Consider the following 18,970-nt stretch of genomic DNA (forward strand, 5'->3'; position numbering starts at 1 on the left):
GCGCTAGCTTTATTATCTAGAAAACTGATCTCGAAAATTTGACAAAAGATAAAACTCAGAATCCGACGAATCATGTGTTTAGCGCGAGAGTCGCGATATGCGCGAGAGAGACAACTTTGAGAAATTCTTTACATAATTAATGAGCTGAACGTCCGGGAACGTGTCGCACGTCCGCGCCGCGCGCCGGTGCGTGGCGTGCACGGATTTAGCCTGTCCTCGTCCACGGGTCCACGTCGAATCGGCCGCGGCAGACGGGAGGCGGGGGAGCGAAGGGTAGAAACGGAGCGCCGACTTGAGCGACGAGAGACCGAGCGAGCGCTTTCACGCGTTGCTTATAGTTGCTACCCCTAGCTCGCGGCGCGCGCGGACCACGTAGCATCGTTTCACGTACGGTGTGACGTAAGTGGTCATCCAGCTTTTGTATCGGGCAAAGAGAACGCGACTGCGCGCCGCAGGAAAAGTCTCGGTAAATAATAAATGCGCGCAACGCGCCGCGATAAACTTTTGGCGCATTATTTATCTCCCTCCCATTAATCGACCGCTCGCACGTTGCAAAAGAACTAATTACCACCTTCGAAGAAACACGCTCGATGTTATCGGAATAATTTACGTGCGTCGCCCAATTATTTATTAAAATAAGGAATATTTAAAAATAAAGAACGAAATTATTTATTTCACAATCAGATACACACGCATGTACGGACACGTATACATACGCTACGAGATGAGCATTTCTTTAACTCTAACGACGTAGTTTTGAGATTTGGACTATCAGTGTCATATATAGGAAGACTCGTTCCTGCAAATTCCTGCAAATAAAATGTACAATGATCTAGCCGGCATGCAGAGTTTACAATATTTATTTAGAAGAAAAAATTATATTTGGCAATTATTTGAGACGTAGAAAATTTTTATAAATCTCGCAGACGTTGAATACGGGCAATACGGTGCAGCGCGGCGGGTATACTCTTTCGATCTCCAACGAATTTGACGGAGCTGAGCTGTATTACATTCGCTCATGTGTGCACGATTCTCCTGTTGAAAAGTACGTCGCTCGTGCATTCCCGTGTAGGGTTCCGCGAGCTCTGTCGCGCGCGTAACGCACCGAGGAGAAAGCCCTGATATTCTTTAACATCTAATCCAAGCGTGAAGGGCTCGACTGTGATCGATATTATTACGAAATTTAGAATGTCGGAATTTAGAATGCGCGCGGCGCTGCGCGGGGGATCAATTCGCCTCTCGCGAATATATACAGCTATAAATAGAGATATTAAATCGAACGTGGGATTAATACATTATTTTCTGAAATAAAGAGGAGAAGATTTGAGAGGAAAGAAGGGGCATTCTCTTATTCTTTGTTCTTGGAAAACTTATTTCCACAAGACTGACGTACGAAGCAAGTAGTAAGTAATAAAAGTATACGATAGCGATGGTCAGGGACGTTTCGACAAAAATCTTATCCTACCTGCAAGATGGAGTCCTGCATCCTGCATCCCTCGTAAACGCAGATTTTTCAATTCCATCCGGCTTTAGAGACGGAGGCATGCCCGATCCGATCCCTTCGCGTTGACGTGTAAACACGTACGTATCAGATACATACGTACCCTTGTCGAAGAGACACGCCGGAACAGAGAAGCGGAGGAACGAGCCGCGGTCGCGGTAACGGTGCGGTGGTGCGCCCACCGCCCCGCTGCCCCGCTGCCCCGTCGCGCCGCGCCAGAGAGAAAGATTCCTCCTCGCCTATATCTGTTTTCCACTTTTTTTTCCCCTAGCAGCGCTACCGCGAGAGAGAGAGAGAGAGAGAGAGAGAGAGAGAGAGAGATAGTCAGTTCCTCCCCCTCGACGTTACTCTTCCCTCTTCACTTTTTAGTGCCGCCCTGCTCTCTCGTTGCGCGCTACTCTTTCTCTATCTGTCTCTATCTTCCTCCCGTTCCATTCTTCGCGTCGCGAACACCCGCGGTCCCTCCCTCGCTTCCTCCCCGCAGCCTGCAGCCCCCCCTCTCTCTCTCCTACTTCGTCTTTGCCTCGAAATGTGGCATTCAACAGGGCTTCCACGGTTCCACGCTGCTTGCGGTGGTGCGGAATCCGCGCCGGTTTGCCGCTACGCGCGCGGCTCGGTGCGGGGGGGATGCATCGGGGAAATGATGCGCAGATTGGCCGGATCATCTCAAAAACCACCACCCTCCCGCCTCCTAGCCCTCCTCTTGCTCCTCTTCCTCCGCCACCTCCTCTTCCTCCACTACCTCTCTCGTCCCCCGGCCCGTGCTCTTCCGCAGGCAGCGCTACCCCGTTACTCTCTCGCACCCTCGTCGCCGACCGCGACGGTCGCCAAGGGATGGTGAAATACAACCCCCACCGCCACCGCCACCGTTACCGCTGCCGCCACCGCACCATCGTCGAACAACCATCCCGACTGCCACGCAGCCGTCGACGACGAGTGACTGAGTCCTCCGATTATTATCTCATTTGCCGCCACAGCCAGCGGCACGCGTCGGCGTCGGACTCCGTGCCGTATCCTTGGACGAACGAGGAGGGATCCATAAATCGCGTCTTACCATAGATCCCGGCTGACCGATAAATCGTCGTGCGTATCATCGTTTACGAAGCGGCGCCAACTTTGAGGATCCCGCCGCTCTCGCCGTCGTCGCGCGTACAGGTGAGTGCGACCCTTGAGAACCGCTGGACCGCTCTTTCGCCGCGTGTCATCGTATGTCGTCGATAATTCGCGCAACGGCACGGAAAAGCGCCAAAGAGTTTAACGCGAAATAAAGAGCGCACGTTTGCAATCAAGCGCGCAAAAGTTACAAGTTACATGCACCATTTTATCTTATCTAGATTTCGTCATGACGAAAACTATCGTGCAGATTACGTGTTTCGAGACGGAAAGATCTTTAGTCCGCGTTGTTTGCTCGCGAGTCGAGATTTAATTAAATTATTTACGACACTTACGCGTGAGTTGGTATTTAAATTTAGTGAAATAATTTTAGGTAGCGTTCTTTCTTTTTAACGTAAACAAAATATCTTTCCTCACGGGGGAAGCGACGTGATGATGATTCTCTGTTACACCTCTATTACGCGTCATACGCACCGTCTAATGACGCCGCGATTGTACCGCTTAATTGGCTATTTCATGTCCTTCGCGTTAAACATCTGCCGTGCATATCGCATCTGCATGATAATCAAAACGATCGATTCCGCAAACGCGTTGTTTTCTTTTCATATACAAGAATATATAACGCACGTAACGTGTGATTACCGCGCGACGGTCGCAATAATTTTCATCGCGTAACAATCATTCGTGCACTCTTTGGTGGGGTTACCTCTGTCTATGATAGTGGCTCGATCTCTCGCATAACGTGGCCGTAATCCTTATATTATCCCTTCGGGTCTCACAAGTCGCCAAGAGATTTAATTTTTTATACAACACTAAATGAAATGATATTTAAATGGTATAGTTTCATTAAATCGACATTGTCTCTTTTCGAATGTAAAATTCTTCCAATTTTTTAGACACTTTGTTTAATATTAACGCATCTATACGCGCATTCATGTCTCTCTTTTCAGTACTTTTATCCTTTACGTTATGTAGATACATCTCTATAGAATTTTTGATTCTGATTTGTATTTCGAGAAAATTTATCAAGGCGTGCTAAATAAATAATGTTGACTGTTGAGTGATAATAATAGCAAAGTGTCAAAAGGTATTAAAAAAATCATTCGAAGTGACGAAAGAGCACGCGTGTCTGACGATTATCTTATTTCTTGAGGGCGCAACATCTCCAAGGATCTCGTCCTTCGGCGAGTCATTCGGCGAGCAGGTACCTTCGTGTGACACGGAGAATAGGACGTTTGAATTACGCAGAGAGTTCAACCATAAAAAAGTTCAGATTCTGCTTTTCGACTGACGGTTTTTTCTTCTTATGCAATGCAAGGACGAGAGCGTCGAGAGCTTGCGCTGTGAGCTGCGAGAGCGCCCTGCAATAAAAATATTTATGTGAATAATAAAAGAATTGCGCATCTCTTCTCGAAAAAAAAGCTGAAGGCGCTAACTTTGAAGTGTGAAGATAATCGGTATAAAAAGATACGAGATTTTAACTTGCTTTAGACTTTAGACTTACAATTAGACATTACTTATATGGTGATGCACGTAGTTGAGCTAGCTACTTATTTTAAAAGTGACGTAAAGCTATTTTTCACAATTTTTTTGTAATGCATTACATATCGATTTCGACAAGATTAAGTTGATGCTGGACTTATCGATTTCAAAATAACAAGTTCTTAAGCAGACTGATTTTTGAGGATACTTTTGGACCAGGACACGCGTGTACGTATTTTGGACTAGGACGTGTACGTATGCCGTATGCAATACAACAAGGAATATTTTCAAAATACTTTTAAACAATATTTTTGGACAAAACAACTATAAAAAATAATGTGAAAATGGTTAGCGATCGAAAGCGTCGAGAGCTGCGCTCTTGAGCGGAAGAAGCGCACGTCTGCGATGTGTCTATAACAATGCGAAATAAAGTAGGTTGCCGCAAATTAGATGACGACAATTGGGTTAAAATATTTCTTTTACAATTTTATAAGAAATACCATTCCTAGCGAAGAGGTAAATACGAATGACACTCGCGATCTTGAAAATAAAAATGACAATGTGAGGATCTTACACAACAGAAGTCTACAAACAATATATGTATGTATTTGCCGTAGAAAGAAATTATATAAAGAAATGTCTAATTACATTGATCAAAATGATAGACAGACTGCACGAATCTTCTGTATAATCCATGTGTAATCCATGTAGTCCATGTAGTCTATATGAAAGATAATATAGTGAAAGGAGAGAAATATATATCTTATCAAGTTGAATATAAAAATCAAATAAGAGACGCGTCGTGTGGTTCATTATTTCATCTCCCATCGCTTTGCATCTCACGATGGGAGAGAGATAGGGACGATAGAGACGATAGAGACGATAAAGTGAATGCCGAAAGGAGGTTACAGAAGTAGAAAGAAGAGACGACGACGACGACGACGACGACGACGACGACGACGACGACGACGACGACGAGAGGACGAAGAGAGCTGAGAAAGATACGAGATGCGAGATCAGAGTTGAAGAGAGGGTGACGGCTGACGGCAGAGGGTACCAGGGCCAGGGGGCGGGAACGAGGGCGGCAGGCCGAGGGAGGTAGAGCAGCGCGAATGCAAATATTCGCAGCGACAGAGATTGAAACAATCCGCCAATTAGAATCGTCGACGCGAACGGGATTATGCAGATTCGCGCCGCCCGCCCGGTAGCGGTCCCGGTGACGGGACTGGCAGCTGCCGCAACGCGAGCGAGCTTAATTCAATCCGCCGAGTTGTCTTATGAATCGTAAACCGGCCTTCCCTCGCGCGCCGCGTGAAATCGAGATCGTCTCTCCTCTCCACGGTGACGACCCTGACGACGCGTCGTCGACGTCGCCGCGGAGTGCGGAGTGATCCGCGCGCTCCATCCTCCATCGTCTAGCTCGCCTCGAGCGGAATAATAATATCAAGTCGTCCCGTAAAGTCCCTTTACGATCTTTGGAAAGCTCTTCAACCGGTACCATTGTCTCTTAAACGAGTCTCCGCGTCTCCGCGCGAGAAAAAAATCGCCGCGATGCCCCGGAGGATTTTCTCTTGCGGATTTCCTCCAGGCGAACGCCTCTCGCGTAATCGTCAACTTCCCGGGAAATCGAGAATGCCCGAAAAAACAACGCGATCTCATTTTTCTTCGGGAAAATGAGTGATGAAAGTAACGAAAATTTTAATAATCGCAATTTTAATGACTTGAATTTTACGATTCGAGATTTCATCGAGTTAAAGAGGCTGATCGAGAAAATTTTTAATACGTAAAGAGAAACGCAGTCTTGTCATCGCGACTATATAACTTCGACGTGTATCGCGCAATACGGATGGACGGAATTATGGCGGTGGCGGCAACGGGTATTTATCACGAAGAGTAAAACTGACAGCAGTCCATTTCCCGTTCGTCCTGCCTGTCTGGCTGAACATAATATCTCCTGACGAAACAACGTGGACGCCGTTTGTTTGGGAAACAATGGACCGAAACAATGCCCGATCCCTCTCTCTCTCTCTCTCTCTCTCTCTCTGTATACGCGCGGACGCGCGGATACAGATCTCCTCTTTCTCTTTCTCCCTGCTTTCCACGCCTCGCTGCTCTTCGGTCTTTCCGCGTTGAAATCTTTTCAGGAACCTCTGCTCTCTATTACGAAGAAATATTTCTTCGACGACCGCGACGGGGACTGCAGGGTGGTCCCCGCGCCGCAAGAGTTTTATCTGTCCGCTGTCGCGATCCGCATCATCTTTTCGCGTCGCGTCGTCTAAAAACATGAAATTGAGAAACCAAAATTATCCTCAAGATTATCGTATTTTCAAAGAATAATTTATCTTTTCTGCTTACATAGACATTTCTTCGCTGTAAAAATCAACGGAAACATATATGTATATCGCGTATGATGCGAATGCAACGGCGAAATAACGATCCTTCTTTAATAGCTGATCTTTACAATGCAAGAATTTGCGGAAAGACAAAATGATGAGCGCGGGTAAGGATATCAATTGAAATGCCTGCGTCAACGCGAATTTGCGCGAGAAATATATCCCTCATACTCAACGGGCGAAAGCGAACGTGTAGTTGACAGAAATTAGTATTCCTTAATGGATGACGCGATACGCGGCTGGTTCATCCCGCCGATCCCGCCCTACCGTAGATTCCGCTCTTCCTTGGTCTTAGACTTAAGGCCGGGAGCCATTCAATTAATTTCAGAAGACAATGGTAGCTCACTTCCACATTGGCGAATCGTGCCTGTACGCGAGTTTCGTACACACTCATTACACGATATGTTTTGTCAAACGACGCGCTACTCTGCGTCGCTTGCAGGATATTCACGATTACTGGGAAAAATGAAATACGAAAATCCGTCTTTTATATAACTCGTTAAGAATCTTGTTAATCTCAGACAGAGATAATAAAACCAACGTGTGATATATAAAAAGTAGTGGAATAAAAATAGTAGAATTAAAGTTATGATGAACAAAGTTCGCTGCGTGTGATGCGTGCATCGTAGATCCGTAATTCACGTTGTGGCTGAAATAGCAATAAATGAAAAAGATTCGCGGACGTGGCGAGATGGCGCGCGTTCAATTAAATTACCTTATATATTATAAATTGAAGTTAATCCAAGTATGGTAAACCACGATGATAATCTGATGACAATGCACGTACGAATCTTAGAGATTATTCTTTTATCAAAATAGCCGGCAAAATGACGACGACCACGGGCGACCCATCGACGCTGAAGACTCCGGCTTCCCTTTCGGGCGGAGATCTCGTTTCTCGTCTACTGGCAGCCACTCCTCCGTATCTGTACAACGTGCCGCTGACACCTCATAGCTTCTTCTTCAGCGAAATGTTACGCTCCTTCGTGCAGGCCAAAGCGGAAGCATCGTCGGCTGGTGGCGGCGGTGGCGGTGGCGGCAGTGGTGGCGGCGGCGGTACGCCAAACGCGCCGCGACGCCGCAAGCGATCCTGGCGAGACGCCCGAGACAGGCCTTTGGAGCTCACGACGAAGGAACGGTCGCATCATCATCACCATCATTATCATCAGCATTCGGACAAGTACTATCACTCGACGGCGCAGCAGCAAACGCCTCAGGTACCGTCGGAGACTCGTCTGGAGAACGACGTCAAGCGATCCGACACCTACCTCGACACGATGGAGAACAAAGTCGGCGCGACATTCGATCAGAAGCCCAACTTTGGCGGCGACATCCTTAAACCCATCGACGAGAACAAGACCGACGTTCCGCGGCACGGTAATAAGAGTTTCTTCGACGAACGACCGCGGCATTTGGAGCAGGTCCAGCCGCCGGAGAACGTTTTCCCTGGCGGAGAAACGCGGAAGATCAAGCCGGAGGACTCGCAGCAGCAGCAGCACCACCACCAGGTTGACCGCAGCGGAGGTAGAACGTGTACGTTCGACAGCGGCAGGAGTTACGAGGATCGTTCGAAGAGCATCGCGCTCGGTCAGGAGGTGTCATCCCCTCTGCAAGTGTCGGAACAGAAAAAGTTGGACTTGTCGCGGATAGGCCCCTTCTTGCCCGGCATGCCGGGCAGAGGATGCGAGGGCGTCCTTCAGGGCGTGAAAGGCTTCGCTCTGCCCGGCGCCGGCGGCGGCGGCGGCGGCGGCGGCGGCGGCGGCGTGTCCAGCCCGGCGGAATTTCTACCCGGACCTCTGTGGTACCCACCGTATCCGATGCCGCAATCCTATCCCGGCATCGATCCCCTGCACTTTTTCATAGACTTGCGCGTCTCTGGCCACATTTGGGATCGCAAGCACGCGAGCGAACGGCAGCTATCCTTCAAGAGCAAACATTGCTCGGCCTTCAGCGTGCCGCAGTCCAAGGAGTGCGGTAATCGGCCGTTGAATCTTACCCGCGACGAGGCCACCACGTCCAAGAATCCGGACACGGAAAACACGCGGGGTACCAATTATATTTTGAAACACCTCATGAAAACGTACCAGGACATTCAGCAGATCAAGACCTGCAGAACGGACGCGTCGATGGAGAACGAGGAGACGTCGAAGGAAATGCACCAAGGTAGGATATATATCGCGGCATTTGCGCGTTTTCACCTATTTTTCTTTAATATTCCCCAATTACTGTCGCTGCTTTTTTTAATCTTTGCGTATTCGGTTAGGATCAAAATTCGTCAATTTTGCTTGACATCGGTGATATATGTTTCAAAGTATTTTCGGTAAGATAATAGAAATATCACACTCTATATTGGCGCGTGTCTTCTGTTATTAAGACTTTGAAAAGCATATTCCTTCCATTTTTGCTCATTCAATATTCTGATCGTGAGATACGTGTTAGACATTGTCTTCGCTATTATATTTTAAAGAGACGTATACCTATATATATACGGTATACCGCGATAAAACATTCGTAATATCGTGATGGTTTTTCAAGCTGGCGAGGACCCTGCGAAGGTAGAGGATTCCGGCAGTACGACGATAAATTCCGAAGAGGAGAGAAAGGATTTGCGGGCTCTGATCGGTCTCGAGCTAGTGGTAGACTACGTGAAAGAACCGAAGGACGATTCGTCGAGCGAGCAAACGTCACGAGTAACGGAATAATAACTTATACCTGTACTCTGTAACCTGTAACGAAGGCAATTTGCAAAGGACGGCGCGCCGCGGACGGTCTTTCCACTTTAATCACTAAAATAGTAGTAGTGTTGGTATTCGCATTCTCTCGTGTAACACCTTCGAAACTGCACCCGCGATGATATTCTTTCGCCGTAATATAGTACCTCAGGCAAAATAGGACTCGCCGGACTGTGCACAAAACTGGACTTGCTTCGTACGCACGTAACGTGTGTGATACATTTCCGTACGACGCCGACGCGACGATTCGAAAGATATTCGCTTTAAGTAAATTCTATTCGTGCAAAAACGTCTTTCTTTCTCGTACGAATAAATACACTATTTCTCGTATTTCTAACAGTGATTTATCGCAATTTAGCGCTATTTATTGAAGATGTTTGTAAAATTTTCGCGCACTTATACATTTTCTCTCAACATTTATAGAATTGTCTTTCCTGATTTGATTCCATTATACATTCTAAGCAATTTAAACAATCAAAAAAGAAGACACGAAGACTACGAATCACGTCTTGGCGAGAATGAAAGGGTCGCATTAAAGATCTCATCGGAGTGAACGTCGCTCCGATGCGACGTCGACATGTGATATGTACTGTAAATATTATAATAGTATCCCGATGTATCTATATGTATCGATAGAAAGTACTCGTTGTTGTAAGTTGAACGTAATAAAAGCAATACGATTTAACTGCATAACGTTCGTCCCTTATCAGCTCGCGCTTCCTCGTAAATCGCAATGAAATATAAAAGTTTACGTTTAACGCGTGAGTTACGTGCTATCGTGCGTAGCTATGACGCGAAGCTCCAAGATCACTTCGCCCTTATTGTTGCTGTTCAGCTTCATCACGTTCCGGCCTCCTTGCGGAACGAGAATGACGTCGTCCAAGCTGCCTCTTCTGGTAGCCGGTTCGGTTAATCTGTAGTACGCGACCGGTCGATCCGCGTTCTTGCTCAACTCGACATACGGCTTTTCCGGGGCGACGAGAGTGTATATCTGATCAAGTCGACATAGTACTGTCAAACTTAAATTTACATCGTCCAGATACATCGAATACACAGGGCATATAAGGCATATAGGAGATTCACAAAAAAGGAAAAAGATACGAAAAATAGTAACGCGTACACACGTAACATAGAACTTTGTGACCTTTGTATATTCTTTTATGCGTTTTAGATGCAGGAATAGCTTTCAGGTTTTTAAGTTTACCTTTCTGGTCGGAGATACGACGCCGACGTTCTCGTTCTCGTTCTCGAGGGGATCTCCCGCGGAAAAAGCCAGGTCCAGATCGCGAGAGGCCTGCTGTTCCACGATCGGATAGATCGCGTTGTTTCGCGCCCCGTCTACATTCTCCAGGTAATAAACTCCGCCATCGACATAGCTCGCGACAGAGACGGCGATTACAAAGAGAATAGCGCACCTCATATCCGAATACGAGATAGCACCGGGTTCGACTCAAAGATACGACATACGACGCGCGAAGAGTCCGCGAGGATAATGGAACAAAAGTTTTCAGAGTGGTAACAGAACTGACAGATGTTGGACTCGCTAATCCGCGAATAAGACGATTATCGTGTCGTCGCGCACAGAAACACGTAATTAAACATGCGTGACGTTCTTGCGTGGGCGCCTGGGCGGGATTAAAATGTTACCGTTCGCGCCGCGACGACACTTGTCGAATATCTCTCTGCAGTCTGCAGGTAAATACGTTCAAACGAGAGAAATGCCAAATACGTCCAGCCGGAAAAAATTACGCGCGAGCACTACGTCAGGATACGCTACGGTCGTAAACGGTACGCGAAACACGGCAGAAAGAAATACTTGAACGGGTGATAACAGCTGATAACGTCAATCGTTTTATGAATAAAGAATATTCGACTGATCGCTCTCTAATGACTCTAATGTAGAGGTCGTAGAGGATGAATGAAATATCGATGTTGAAGTAAGATATCCAAACGTCTCGTAACTCGTAATACGTTCGCGAAAAAATGGACGTTTTTCTTCCAAAGTGTACCTGTGGAACCGCGAATGTGTCGCGACGCGCTGGATTCGTTTCGCGTAAAGCAGCTCGCCGCGTCTTCCGCTCCTTAAAGAATATAATTGAAGGGTGAGAGGTACAACGTACAACGCGCGTTATTGGGGCGCGACGAGAGATTAAAAAACGACTTTTTTTGTTGAGGAGAGACTGGAGAGAGGATCGCTTCCATTGCGACCGGGGTAGTTGCATCGCCCGGGCCCGGATCCTGAATAATGCATGAAATTTGTTCCCCGGAATCGAATCGCGCCTCGTCACCGGCGCGACGGCACGACGCCGACGGTACGACGGCACGACGACAAGAGAGCGGGCATAAATCTAAATAATTTCAACCCTCGAATTTTTATTATTCCTATGACTGCGATGCGGCGCACACGCGCGCACGCATGCATTCGCACACGTCCCGTTCCGTACTTGGTGGGTGTGTGGCCCCGCGTGTACCTCGTGCCCCGTTGAATATGCATGCGCCGCGCCGCGCGCTTTCCGCACTTGGGCTTGGGAGTGTCGGACCTTTGTGAGTTTGTGCACCTACCCCGTCGCGCCGCGCCGCAGCCCGCAGCTTATATACCACTATATGCATGGCACTATGCACTGATGCACATCGCGCTTCTTGCATCGACTCGCACGAGTCGCACGGCCTCGTAGACACTCGTTAGCATCACCGTTACAGGGCGTTACATCGTGCAGACAAGAGCGTTTATGGTATGACGACGGTCGACCGTCGACGGTTTATCAATTCCGCCGCTATATTGAGGGTTTTGCCGGATTTAAAACGCATTTTAATGCGCGCGTTTAATGTCATATGTCGCACAGTTTGAGAATCAATAACACGTGAGATATACGTCATACGTCGTTTCTGGATGTAAAAAAAACCAAGCGTCTACCCGCGAACACGGTTTTATTTAAAATTAAGGAATTGGATGTTATTTAATTTGTTACAATCTTCACAATCGACACGCGCGATTATTTATATATATATATATATATATATATATATGATTTTTTTTCGGCGTAATACGAATACCATGATTCATGAAAAAGATACGGCGGTACGACGCTGTATCTTCATCCAAAGGAAAATGTAATATTTGAATTTTTGAACGGAGAAGTTAGTTATTACTCACTCGGATCGCGGCGGATCGCGATAAATCACAGAAGGAATTAACGAGCGGCGAAGATGACACTTGGTCCCCTCCTCGTCTCATCTCGTCTCGCGTCTCGTCTCGTTCCATCCTTGGCCGTTTCCTTGGCCATTTCCAGCCCCACCGGTGAAATATGGCCGGCAACTTTTCTCATACTTGAAAATTTTCCTCAGCGGCAGTAGCGGCCAATCCCACCGTAGCATATCGTCGTGTCGTCGAGAACCTGTGGAGAACGAGAATACGACAAGAGCGAGGGTAGGGGCAAGTTATCAAGTGTTCGCGGGATGAGTGCTATAACGTAACACTTTGCGAGGGAAGGAAAGGAGCGATACACCTCTTTTCTTATGTAATGTTGGTGTATAAAGAACGATCGAGAGGGCTTTCCGTAGATATCATCATCATCATCATCACCTTCCTTCGTGATTGCCTCCTGTGAAAATTATTATTCACGTCGCTATATAATAAAATCAAGGAAAAATATATATGCGCGAAAATTATTAAACGTATAAATACGCCCCTCTCCACAATCGATAACTTGAATCTTTTCAGGATATAAGTTATGAATTTTCAAAATCGATAAGTAACGATAAGTATTACGTGGTTAAGAATACGCTTATGCATATACGTAGATATATCTCTGTGTGTAAAGATCAAAATAATTTGCGATGTAGAATAAAATGTGGTTGGGTTAATTTCGTAAACTTTTATTTTTAATACTGCGCAAGTTCAATAATTTCAACTATTCTTAGTCTAACTGTAAGACATACGTCTCGCATAACAATCTTCTTTAAAATTATGATACAGCATTTCTACTATTTAATTTATATGGCTATAATCTTTACAATCTCTACAAAGACCTTTTCTCTGCACAATCTAAACGCGATGTATTATATCGGTTATATACAGAAACGTGGTCGGTCGATGCAGTCGATAGACGATAGTAACGATGGCGCACGTGCGTTTCTTATGAATTTGATGAATTTATAAAGAAAGTTAAATGCAATTTCGTATTTGACAAATCATTGAAATCAAGTCGAATTATCAAGTCAAATTAAATCGAGAGAATATATCTAAAAAGCGAGAAAATCTACATGCACACATATAGGGTGCGTTCGGGCAGCTCGCTACCACGCCTAACTCCAAGCCTAACCAAATAGTAAAATAGAGCAAGATCGTAAAAAAGTATTAATACCAGCAGTACTTGGAGAATTAATAAATCGTCTGAAAGTGATTATGACGCGATACATATATGTATATATCTGTGTGTATATAATTTTTTTTCTGTTATTCCGCATCATGCAATTATATTTCTATATGTATAATCCATTTTATATTTGTAGCCAGGTCAACGTTTACAATAGAAAATTTTGAAATTAATTCCCAGATAAACCGATGCAAACAATTTACTGCCACTGTTCATAGAGCTCGCAAACGCTAACGCTAACGCTACCAATGCACTATCTCGGAAGGAAAGCGTTGTTATGACCTACAACATTACGATCAGTGACGTTACGATAGCGTTTGCTAGCGCTACCATTTAGCTCCGCAAACAGCTTGTAGCGCTAAATAGCGCTATTAGCGTCTCCCCGAACGCACCCATGGACGACTGAAAAAATACTTAACGATACGCACGCCGTCACGTCCGCGTGCGAGTTTATAATGGAGACGCACGCACGAAACTGCATGCGCTACGACAGATGGTAGAAAATAGCGATCCCTTCATTGCGGACGCACGAAGTCTACGAGTATTTGGCAGTTCAACGTTGGGCCAACAAAATGTCTGCCTTTTTATTTGGTTTGCGCGGAAACTTTCTTACAAATTTCATTGGTATACTCGCTGCACTTGGCAGTGCCGCCTAGATCGCCAGTCAGATACTTGGCTTCCTTAATAGTGTCATAAGCAGCACGCTCGATGATCTTGGCGTGCGTGGTCAAGCCCATATATTTGAGCATCATCACCGCGGAGAGCAATAACGCCGTGGGGTTTGCCTTATCTTGGCCGGCAATATCGGGCGCCGTTCCATGTACCTGCACAATCAACGTTACCATTTTGTCACGTAAAGTAAAAAAAAATTAATGTAAAATTTATTTATATGTTCGTAATAACTGTACCGATTCGAACAAGGCTCCGTTCAGACCAATGTTCCCGCTGGGTGTCAGACCGAGGCCTCCGACGAGTCCAGCGCACATATCAGACAAAATATCACCGTACAAGTTAGGCATGACGAGCACGTCGTATTGACTTGGATCTTGTACCATGTTTAGGCAAACTGTATCCAAGTACCTCTCCTCGAACTTGACAGATGGAAACTTTTGTGCGGCTTCTCGACAACACCTCAAGAACAAACCGTCCGACATCCTCATGATATTAGCTTTATGTACAGCAGTAACCTATGAAAGAAATCGATTTTAGTTAGTCTGATTAGACACACACACACACGCAAGCACACTTGCCACGGCGCTTCGCCGTTTGCGAATATCTCGACTTTGCAAGTACCTTTTTTCTATTATTGTCCGTGGCATATTGGAAAGCAAATTCTGCTACCCTACGAGAGGCTTCCTCGGTGATTAACTTAATAGATTGTACAACACCTTCTACGATCTCGTGTTCTATACCCGAGTATTCACCTTCCGTATTTTCTCTGATAGTGACGACGTCGACATTGTCGTACAGTGTCTTGTACCCCTCCAAGGATAGGCATGGTCGTACATTGGCATACAAATTAAATTCCCTGCGAATTTTTACAAAGGGCGATATAAGATGCGTATATTTTATTTCGCGAGCGAAGCAGCGTAAAAGCAAAGGAGCACGTGTGCGCTCGCCTATCATGATATTACGGTTACAGCTGCGCTATTGTACAAATTCAGCCGATGCCGATATACTCGCGTATCTCGCGGACGTAATTTAAATTACGCTTGATTGCACATAATTCCGGGATGCTTACTTTCTGAGCGCAAGATTGAGAGATCTGTGACCTTTCCCAATTGGAGTCATTAGAGGTCCCTTGAGACCGATTTTATTCCTATTTACTGAATCGATGGCCGCTTGTGGTATACCAAACTTGCCATCTGGACCCTTTACTGGCGTTACGTCAACTGATTCCCATTCTATCGGCACCTGTTTTTTTTTTTTTTTATAAATTGAGAAAAAATTGTTATAAAAGATAAAAAGAAGATAGAAGAAGCAAAAAAAAAGTATATATTTATACTAATATATTTATACTAATAACGCATTCAGATAAGAATATCAAACATGTATACTGTTAAAAGAGATATTATGACGTGAGTAATCATATTTATGCAATCATATTATGCAATTTAAGCCTTTTGATCATCATAAGCTAATTGGTGGTGAAGAAAGATGTTTTTAACCAATAGAAAAAATTTCCTCTTCTAATTCTATAGAATTTCAGGAGAACGAAAGACAAATAAATAACATTAAAATAAATAACTATTATTCTAAATATTCCAGTTAGAGTGACAGATTAATTCCTTCAAGTTATATAAATCTATAATCAAAAAGATATTTGTTAATAATTCTTGATTCACTGAAGTCTACATTCAATACGTTTGTTGGATGGACTTGTAGCTTGTACATACATAAGAGTAGAAGTAAAATAAAAGCCTTCAAGTTGGTGTTAGCACAAGTCAGAGGACGGCTATGTTGTGATTATTCTACAAGTCTAGTGTATACAAGTCAAGTAAATAGTGGCATCTATTGTATCTGTGATGAGTCGGTCAATCTTGTCGCTTGTCGCGTTAGCAAAAACACAAATGTATCTCACCTTGGCGGCATCGAAGATCTTTTGCACGGCAGCGGAAATTTCGGGTCCGATGCCATCTCCAGGAATGAGGGTGCATTTGTGTACCTTGCTGCTGTAGAGCCGTGCACCGGTGATTTTCGAAGAGATCTGTTGATATCGACGTACGTAACGATTTAAAAAGATGACCGGAAAGATTCCGACAGGATGCCGGTGAGACTCCGTGATTCTCCGTGCCACGGACTCAACGGAGTATGAAAGAACGATCTTTACGTTGACCCGACGAGCGTGCACGTTCAAAATTGCACGATTCACCGAAATTATGCCGATTAGAATATCCGGTTTCCCAATGCAGAGGAGAGGACCGTTAAGATGGGGAAAACGGGGGGCTGGACGGAATTAGAACATTAAGCTATATCGCGGAGAAACAGCGACAAAGATAGATTTGTAGAAAGAGAGGGAGGGAGAGAGAGAGAGAAAGAGAGAGACACACACAGAGGGTATGCGTAAGACGTAAAAGACGTAAGAGCGAAGGTGAGATAAGGCGAGATGGAAAATGGTAGAACGGTAGAACGGTAGGTGCGACCGTGGTCGGCTCGAGGAGTTCTAACCTTGCTCGGGGCTAGGAGGACCGAGGACGTAGAGACGGGCAGGATTACGCAGGACGACAGTTCCTTGGGTAATTTCGCGGATGGCGCGATTCGCGGCACCTACTTACTGCTGTGCGGATCCACTGGGCTGCCATGGTGATCAGCTGCTCAATCGCAATGTCGCGTCTCGCGATTGATCGCGATTCGCGCTGTTTCGCAGTTCGCACGGAGTACGGACTACCGGGAGTCGGGACACGGGACTACGGAGTTCGCGTTCGCGTCGCTCGTGCAGCGTGCAGAGGGAAGCAGTGGAAGCACCGTCGAATCGAAAACTTCGAGAGTGGTCGAGACTTGAAACTCGAGAATCGAAAGCACTCGAGTCTCGAAATTCTCGAGACTGTCCCGCGTCCCGCGCCGCGATTGGCATTGGCCAGTGACGACACTGATGGCAGTTGACAGACACCACGTGAACGCGATATTTCCGCTGCAATAATGATTAACGGAGATGATTCAAATGATGCAATATCTGCAATATGCAATGATGCTTCTTAATTCACGCACGATACGAAGCGATAGAAAGATTAGAAAGTCCTTCCGTGTTAATCGCGCATTGGCACGTCCATAGTCCATATTAGCGGCAGAGGCATCCTTCCTAGATTTCTCTTACTTTTTATCATCCATTTAATAATTTAAACGTCGCAAAATAAACCTTACTTCTTTAATAAATAATCATATGAAAATATTAATTGTAGCAACAAATAAAAGCAAGAAGGTAGGAAACGCATATGTAGGGAGTAGGTTTAGATCTTATATAAATATAAAATATACATATAATAGAGTATTTATAAAGTTGGAGATTTTTCAGCTTCTTCAATTTTCTCCTCCGTGCTCTTGTGTTTTTTTTGCTTCAATTCCCACAAGCTATTTCTTACAAATCTTTTAGCAGCATCTTTGTTGATCCGCGGCATAAGTGTATTCTTATCGCTGATTTGTTTAGCTCGTACCATCGCTCTCTTCAGTCTCTCATTTTCTGATCTGATTCGATGGTTTGATGGATCGATCCCTACACATATTCATAATAATAATAAGTACAAATGTAAATGTAAATTAGCTATTTAACTTATATTTTGAAAGTTACACGTCTCGCATACCTTCGGCTCTCAAGTGCATCCAGAATAAACTATTGAGACTATAGGATAACAGCAAGTTGTATTTAATTTTATCTGGCTTGGAAAGTTTATCGAACAGTGCAGGATCGCTGGCCAATTCCACCATATCTTGGATCTTGAAGGCTGCTTCGCTGAACTGCTTCAGTCTAGCACGTATGTTTGTGTCGTGCGAAAGTTCCTCGAACTCAGAATCCATGCTTCTTTCGTCAATTTAGCGGTATAAAACGTTCGAGTTGTTCTTTTTCTTAATATATAATATTCGATAATATATTATATTTCAAGTAACGTTTTGTCCTTTCGTTTCACAACCAACTATACATAACCTCAATTTTTATCAAATCTTCCTAGTCTTCGTCTTCTCTCTGTTGAAATAAATACAACAATCTTTTCATCATCTTCTTCTTCAATATTTTTCAATATAGATCAATATCCGTTCGTTCATATGATACATAATATCACTATTTTTCTCAATTGTTCAACTTCTCACCTGACTTCTGTGTGCTGCATGCATTCTCTTTCTCGCTCTCTTACAACATAACCTAGGATCTAGGATGGCTAGGATAACTGGCTAAACAAAGAATCTCGTTATTTTTATACATAATTAATTGAATAGAAATATATACACACATATGAATGTATTTATAATTTATAACATATAAATGTTTTTATAACATCTGTATTATATATTACATTAACGATCAGTTTAAATAATCTGTTGTTTTAATAATCAAATGTATTTATTTCTCATCATATATATATATATATATATATATATATATATATATATATATGAGAAATAAATACATTTGATACATATATGAGAAATACATATATGAATACATATATGAATAAATACTATATGAGAAATAAATATATATATAATATATATATATATATATGTATTTTTTTATAAAATTAAAATTTGTTATTATCTACAAGGGAATAAAGAAGTGTGCTAATAATGAAAGAAAATTGACATTTTACGAGTCAAATTTATTTCCTAACAACGGTTAAAGTTGCATATGAAAATCGCACCGCTAGAAATTGTACATCACAG

The 18,970-nt window shown here is 44.3% G+C and overlaps 4 protein-coding genes across 4 annotated transcripts; 1 reads left to right on the forward strand and 3 right to left on the reverse strand.

The window, feature by feature from the left end:
• Window positions 1-2,347: 2,347 nt before the first annotated feature.
• On the forward strand, window positions 2,348-9,906 carry LOC139818645 (uncharacterized). The gene is made up of 3 exons (XM_071787457.1): window positions 2,348-2,656; window positions 7,309-8,652; window positions 9,025-9,906. Exons 2-3 carry the CDS (start codon window positions 7,317-7,319, stop codon window positions 9,189-9,191), a joined length of 1,503 nt encoding a protein of 500 aa, XP_071643558.1. The 5' UTR covers window positions 2,348-2,656; window positions 7,309-7,316; the 3' UTR covers window positions 9,192-9,906.
• A 79-nt stretch (window positions 9,907-9,985) lies between these two features.
• LOC139818648 (uncharacterized) lies at window positions 9,986-12,049 on the reverse strand. The gene is made up of 2 exons (XM_071787459.1): window positions 10,426-12,049; window positions 9,986-10,212 (listed from the first exon to the last, which is right to left on the reverse strand). Exons 1-2 carry the CDS (start codon window positions 10,639-10,641, stop codon window positions 9,988-9,990), a joined length of 441 nt encoding a protein of 146 aa, XP_071643560.1. The 5' UTR covers window positions 10,642-12,049; the 3' UTR covers window positions 9,986-9,987.
• Window positions 12,050-13,081: 1,032 nt separating this feature from the next.
• On the reverse strand, window positions 13,082-17,031 carry Idh3a (isocitrate dehydrogenase [NAD] subunit alpha, mitochondrial). Its single transcript, XM_071787458.1, has 6 exons — window positions 16,873-17,031; window positions 16,179-16,304; window positions 15,339-15,511; window positions 14,891-15,125; window positions 14,506-14,784; window positions 13,082-14,421 (listed from the first exon to the last, which is right to left on the reverse strand). The coding sequence occupies exons 1-6, from the start codon at window positions 16,897-16,899 to the stop codon at window positions 14,182-14,184; spliced, it is 1,080 nt and encodes a 359-aa protein (XP_071643559.1). The 5' UTR covers window positions 16,900-17,031; the 3' UTR covers window positions 13,082-14,181.
• A 417-nt stretch (window positions 17,032-17,448) lies between these two features.
• Window positions 17,449-18,559, reverse strand: LOC139818649 (nuclear nucleic acid-binding protein C1D). Its single transcript, XM_071787460.1, has 3 exons — window positions 18,401-18,559; window positions 17,896-18,275; window positions 17,449-17,807 (listed from the first exon to the last, which is right to left on the reverse strand). The coding sequence occupies exons 2-3, from the start codon at window positions 18,107-18,109 to the stop codon at window positions 17,587-17,589; spliced, it is 435 nt and encodes a 144-aa protein (XP_071643561.1). The 5' UTR covers window positions 18,110-18,275; window positions 18,401-18,559; the 3' UTR covers window positions 17,449-17,586.
• Window positions 18,560-18,970: the final 411 nt, after the last annotated feature.

This window comes from Temnothorax longispinosus, chromosome 9 (genome assembly GCF_030848805.1).
Source record: "Temnothorax longispinosus isolate EJ_2023e chromosome 9, Tlon_JGU_v1, whole genome shotgun sequence".
In the NCBI taxonomy this organism is placed as follows: Eukaryota; Metazoa; Arthropoda; class Insecta; order Hymenoptera; family Formicidae; genus Temnothorax; species Temnothorax longispinosus.

What these genes read in the sequence shown, in the direction of transcription:
- LOC139818648 (XM_071787459.1), bottom strand. Translation starts at nt 10,641, where the DNA reads ATGAGGTGCGCTATTCTCTTTGTAATCGCCGTCTCTGTCGCGAGCTAT. An exon ending in TCGTATCTCCGACCAGAAAG is followed by an intron (nt 10,213 to 10,425) that starts GTAAACTTAAAA and finishes CGACTTGATCAG; the next exon opens with ATATACACTCTCGTCGCCCC.
- LOC139818645 (XM_071787457.1), top strand. Translation starts at nt 7,317, where the DNA reads ATGACGACGACCACGGGCGACCCATCGACGCTGAAGACTCCGGCTTCC. An exon ending in GTCGAAGGAAATGCACCAAG is followed by an intron (nt 8,653 to 9,024) that starts GTAGGATATATA and finishes TGGTTTTTCAAG; the next exon opens with CTGGCGAGGACCCTGCGAAG.
- LOC139818649 (XM_071787460.1), bottom strand. Translation starts at nt 18,109, where the DNA reads ATGGATTCTGAGTTCGAGGAACTTTCGCACGACACAAACATACGTGCT. An exon ending in GATGCACTTGAGAGCCGAAG is followed by an intron (nt 17,808 to 17,895) that starts GTATGCGAGACG and finishes GAATATGTGTAG; the next exon opens with GGATCGATCCATCAAACCAT.
- Idh3a (XM_071787458.1), bottom strand. Translation starts at nt 16,899, where the DNA reads ATGGCAGCCCAGTGGATCCGCACAGCA. An exon ending in CCCAGTGGATCCGCACAGCA is followed by an intron (nt 16,305 to 16,872) that starts GTAAGTAGGTGC and finishes CGATATCAACAG; the next exon opens with ATCTCTTCGAAAATCACCGG. An exon ending in CGGACAATAATAGAAAAAAG is followed by an intron (nt 14,785 to 14,890) that starts GTACTTGCAAAG and finishes TTTCTTTCATAG; the next exon opens with GTTACTGCTGTACATAAAGC.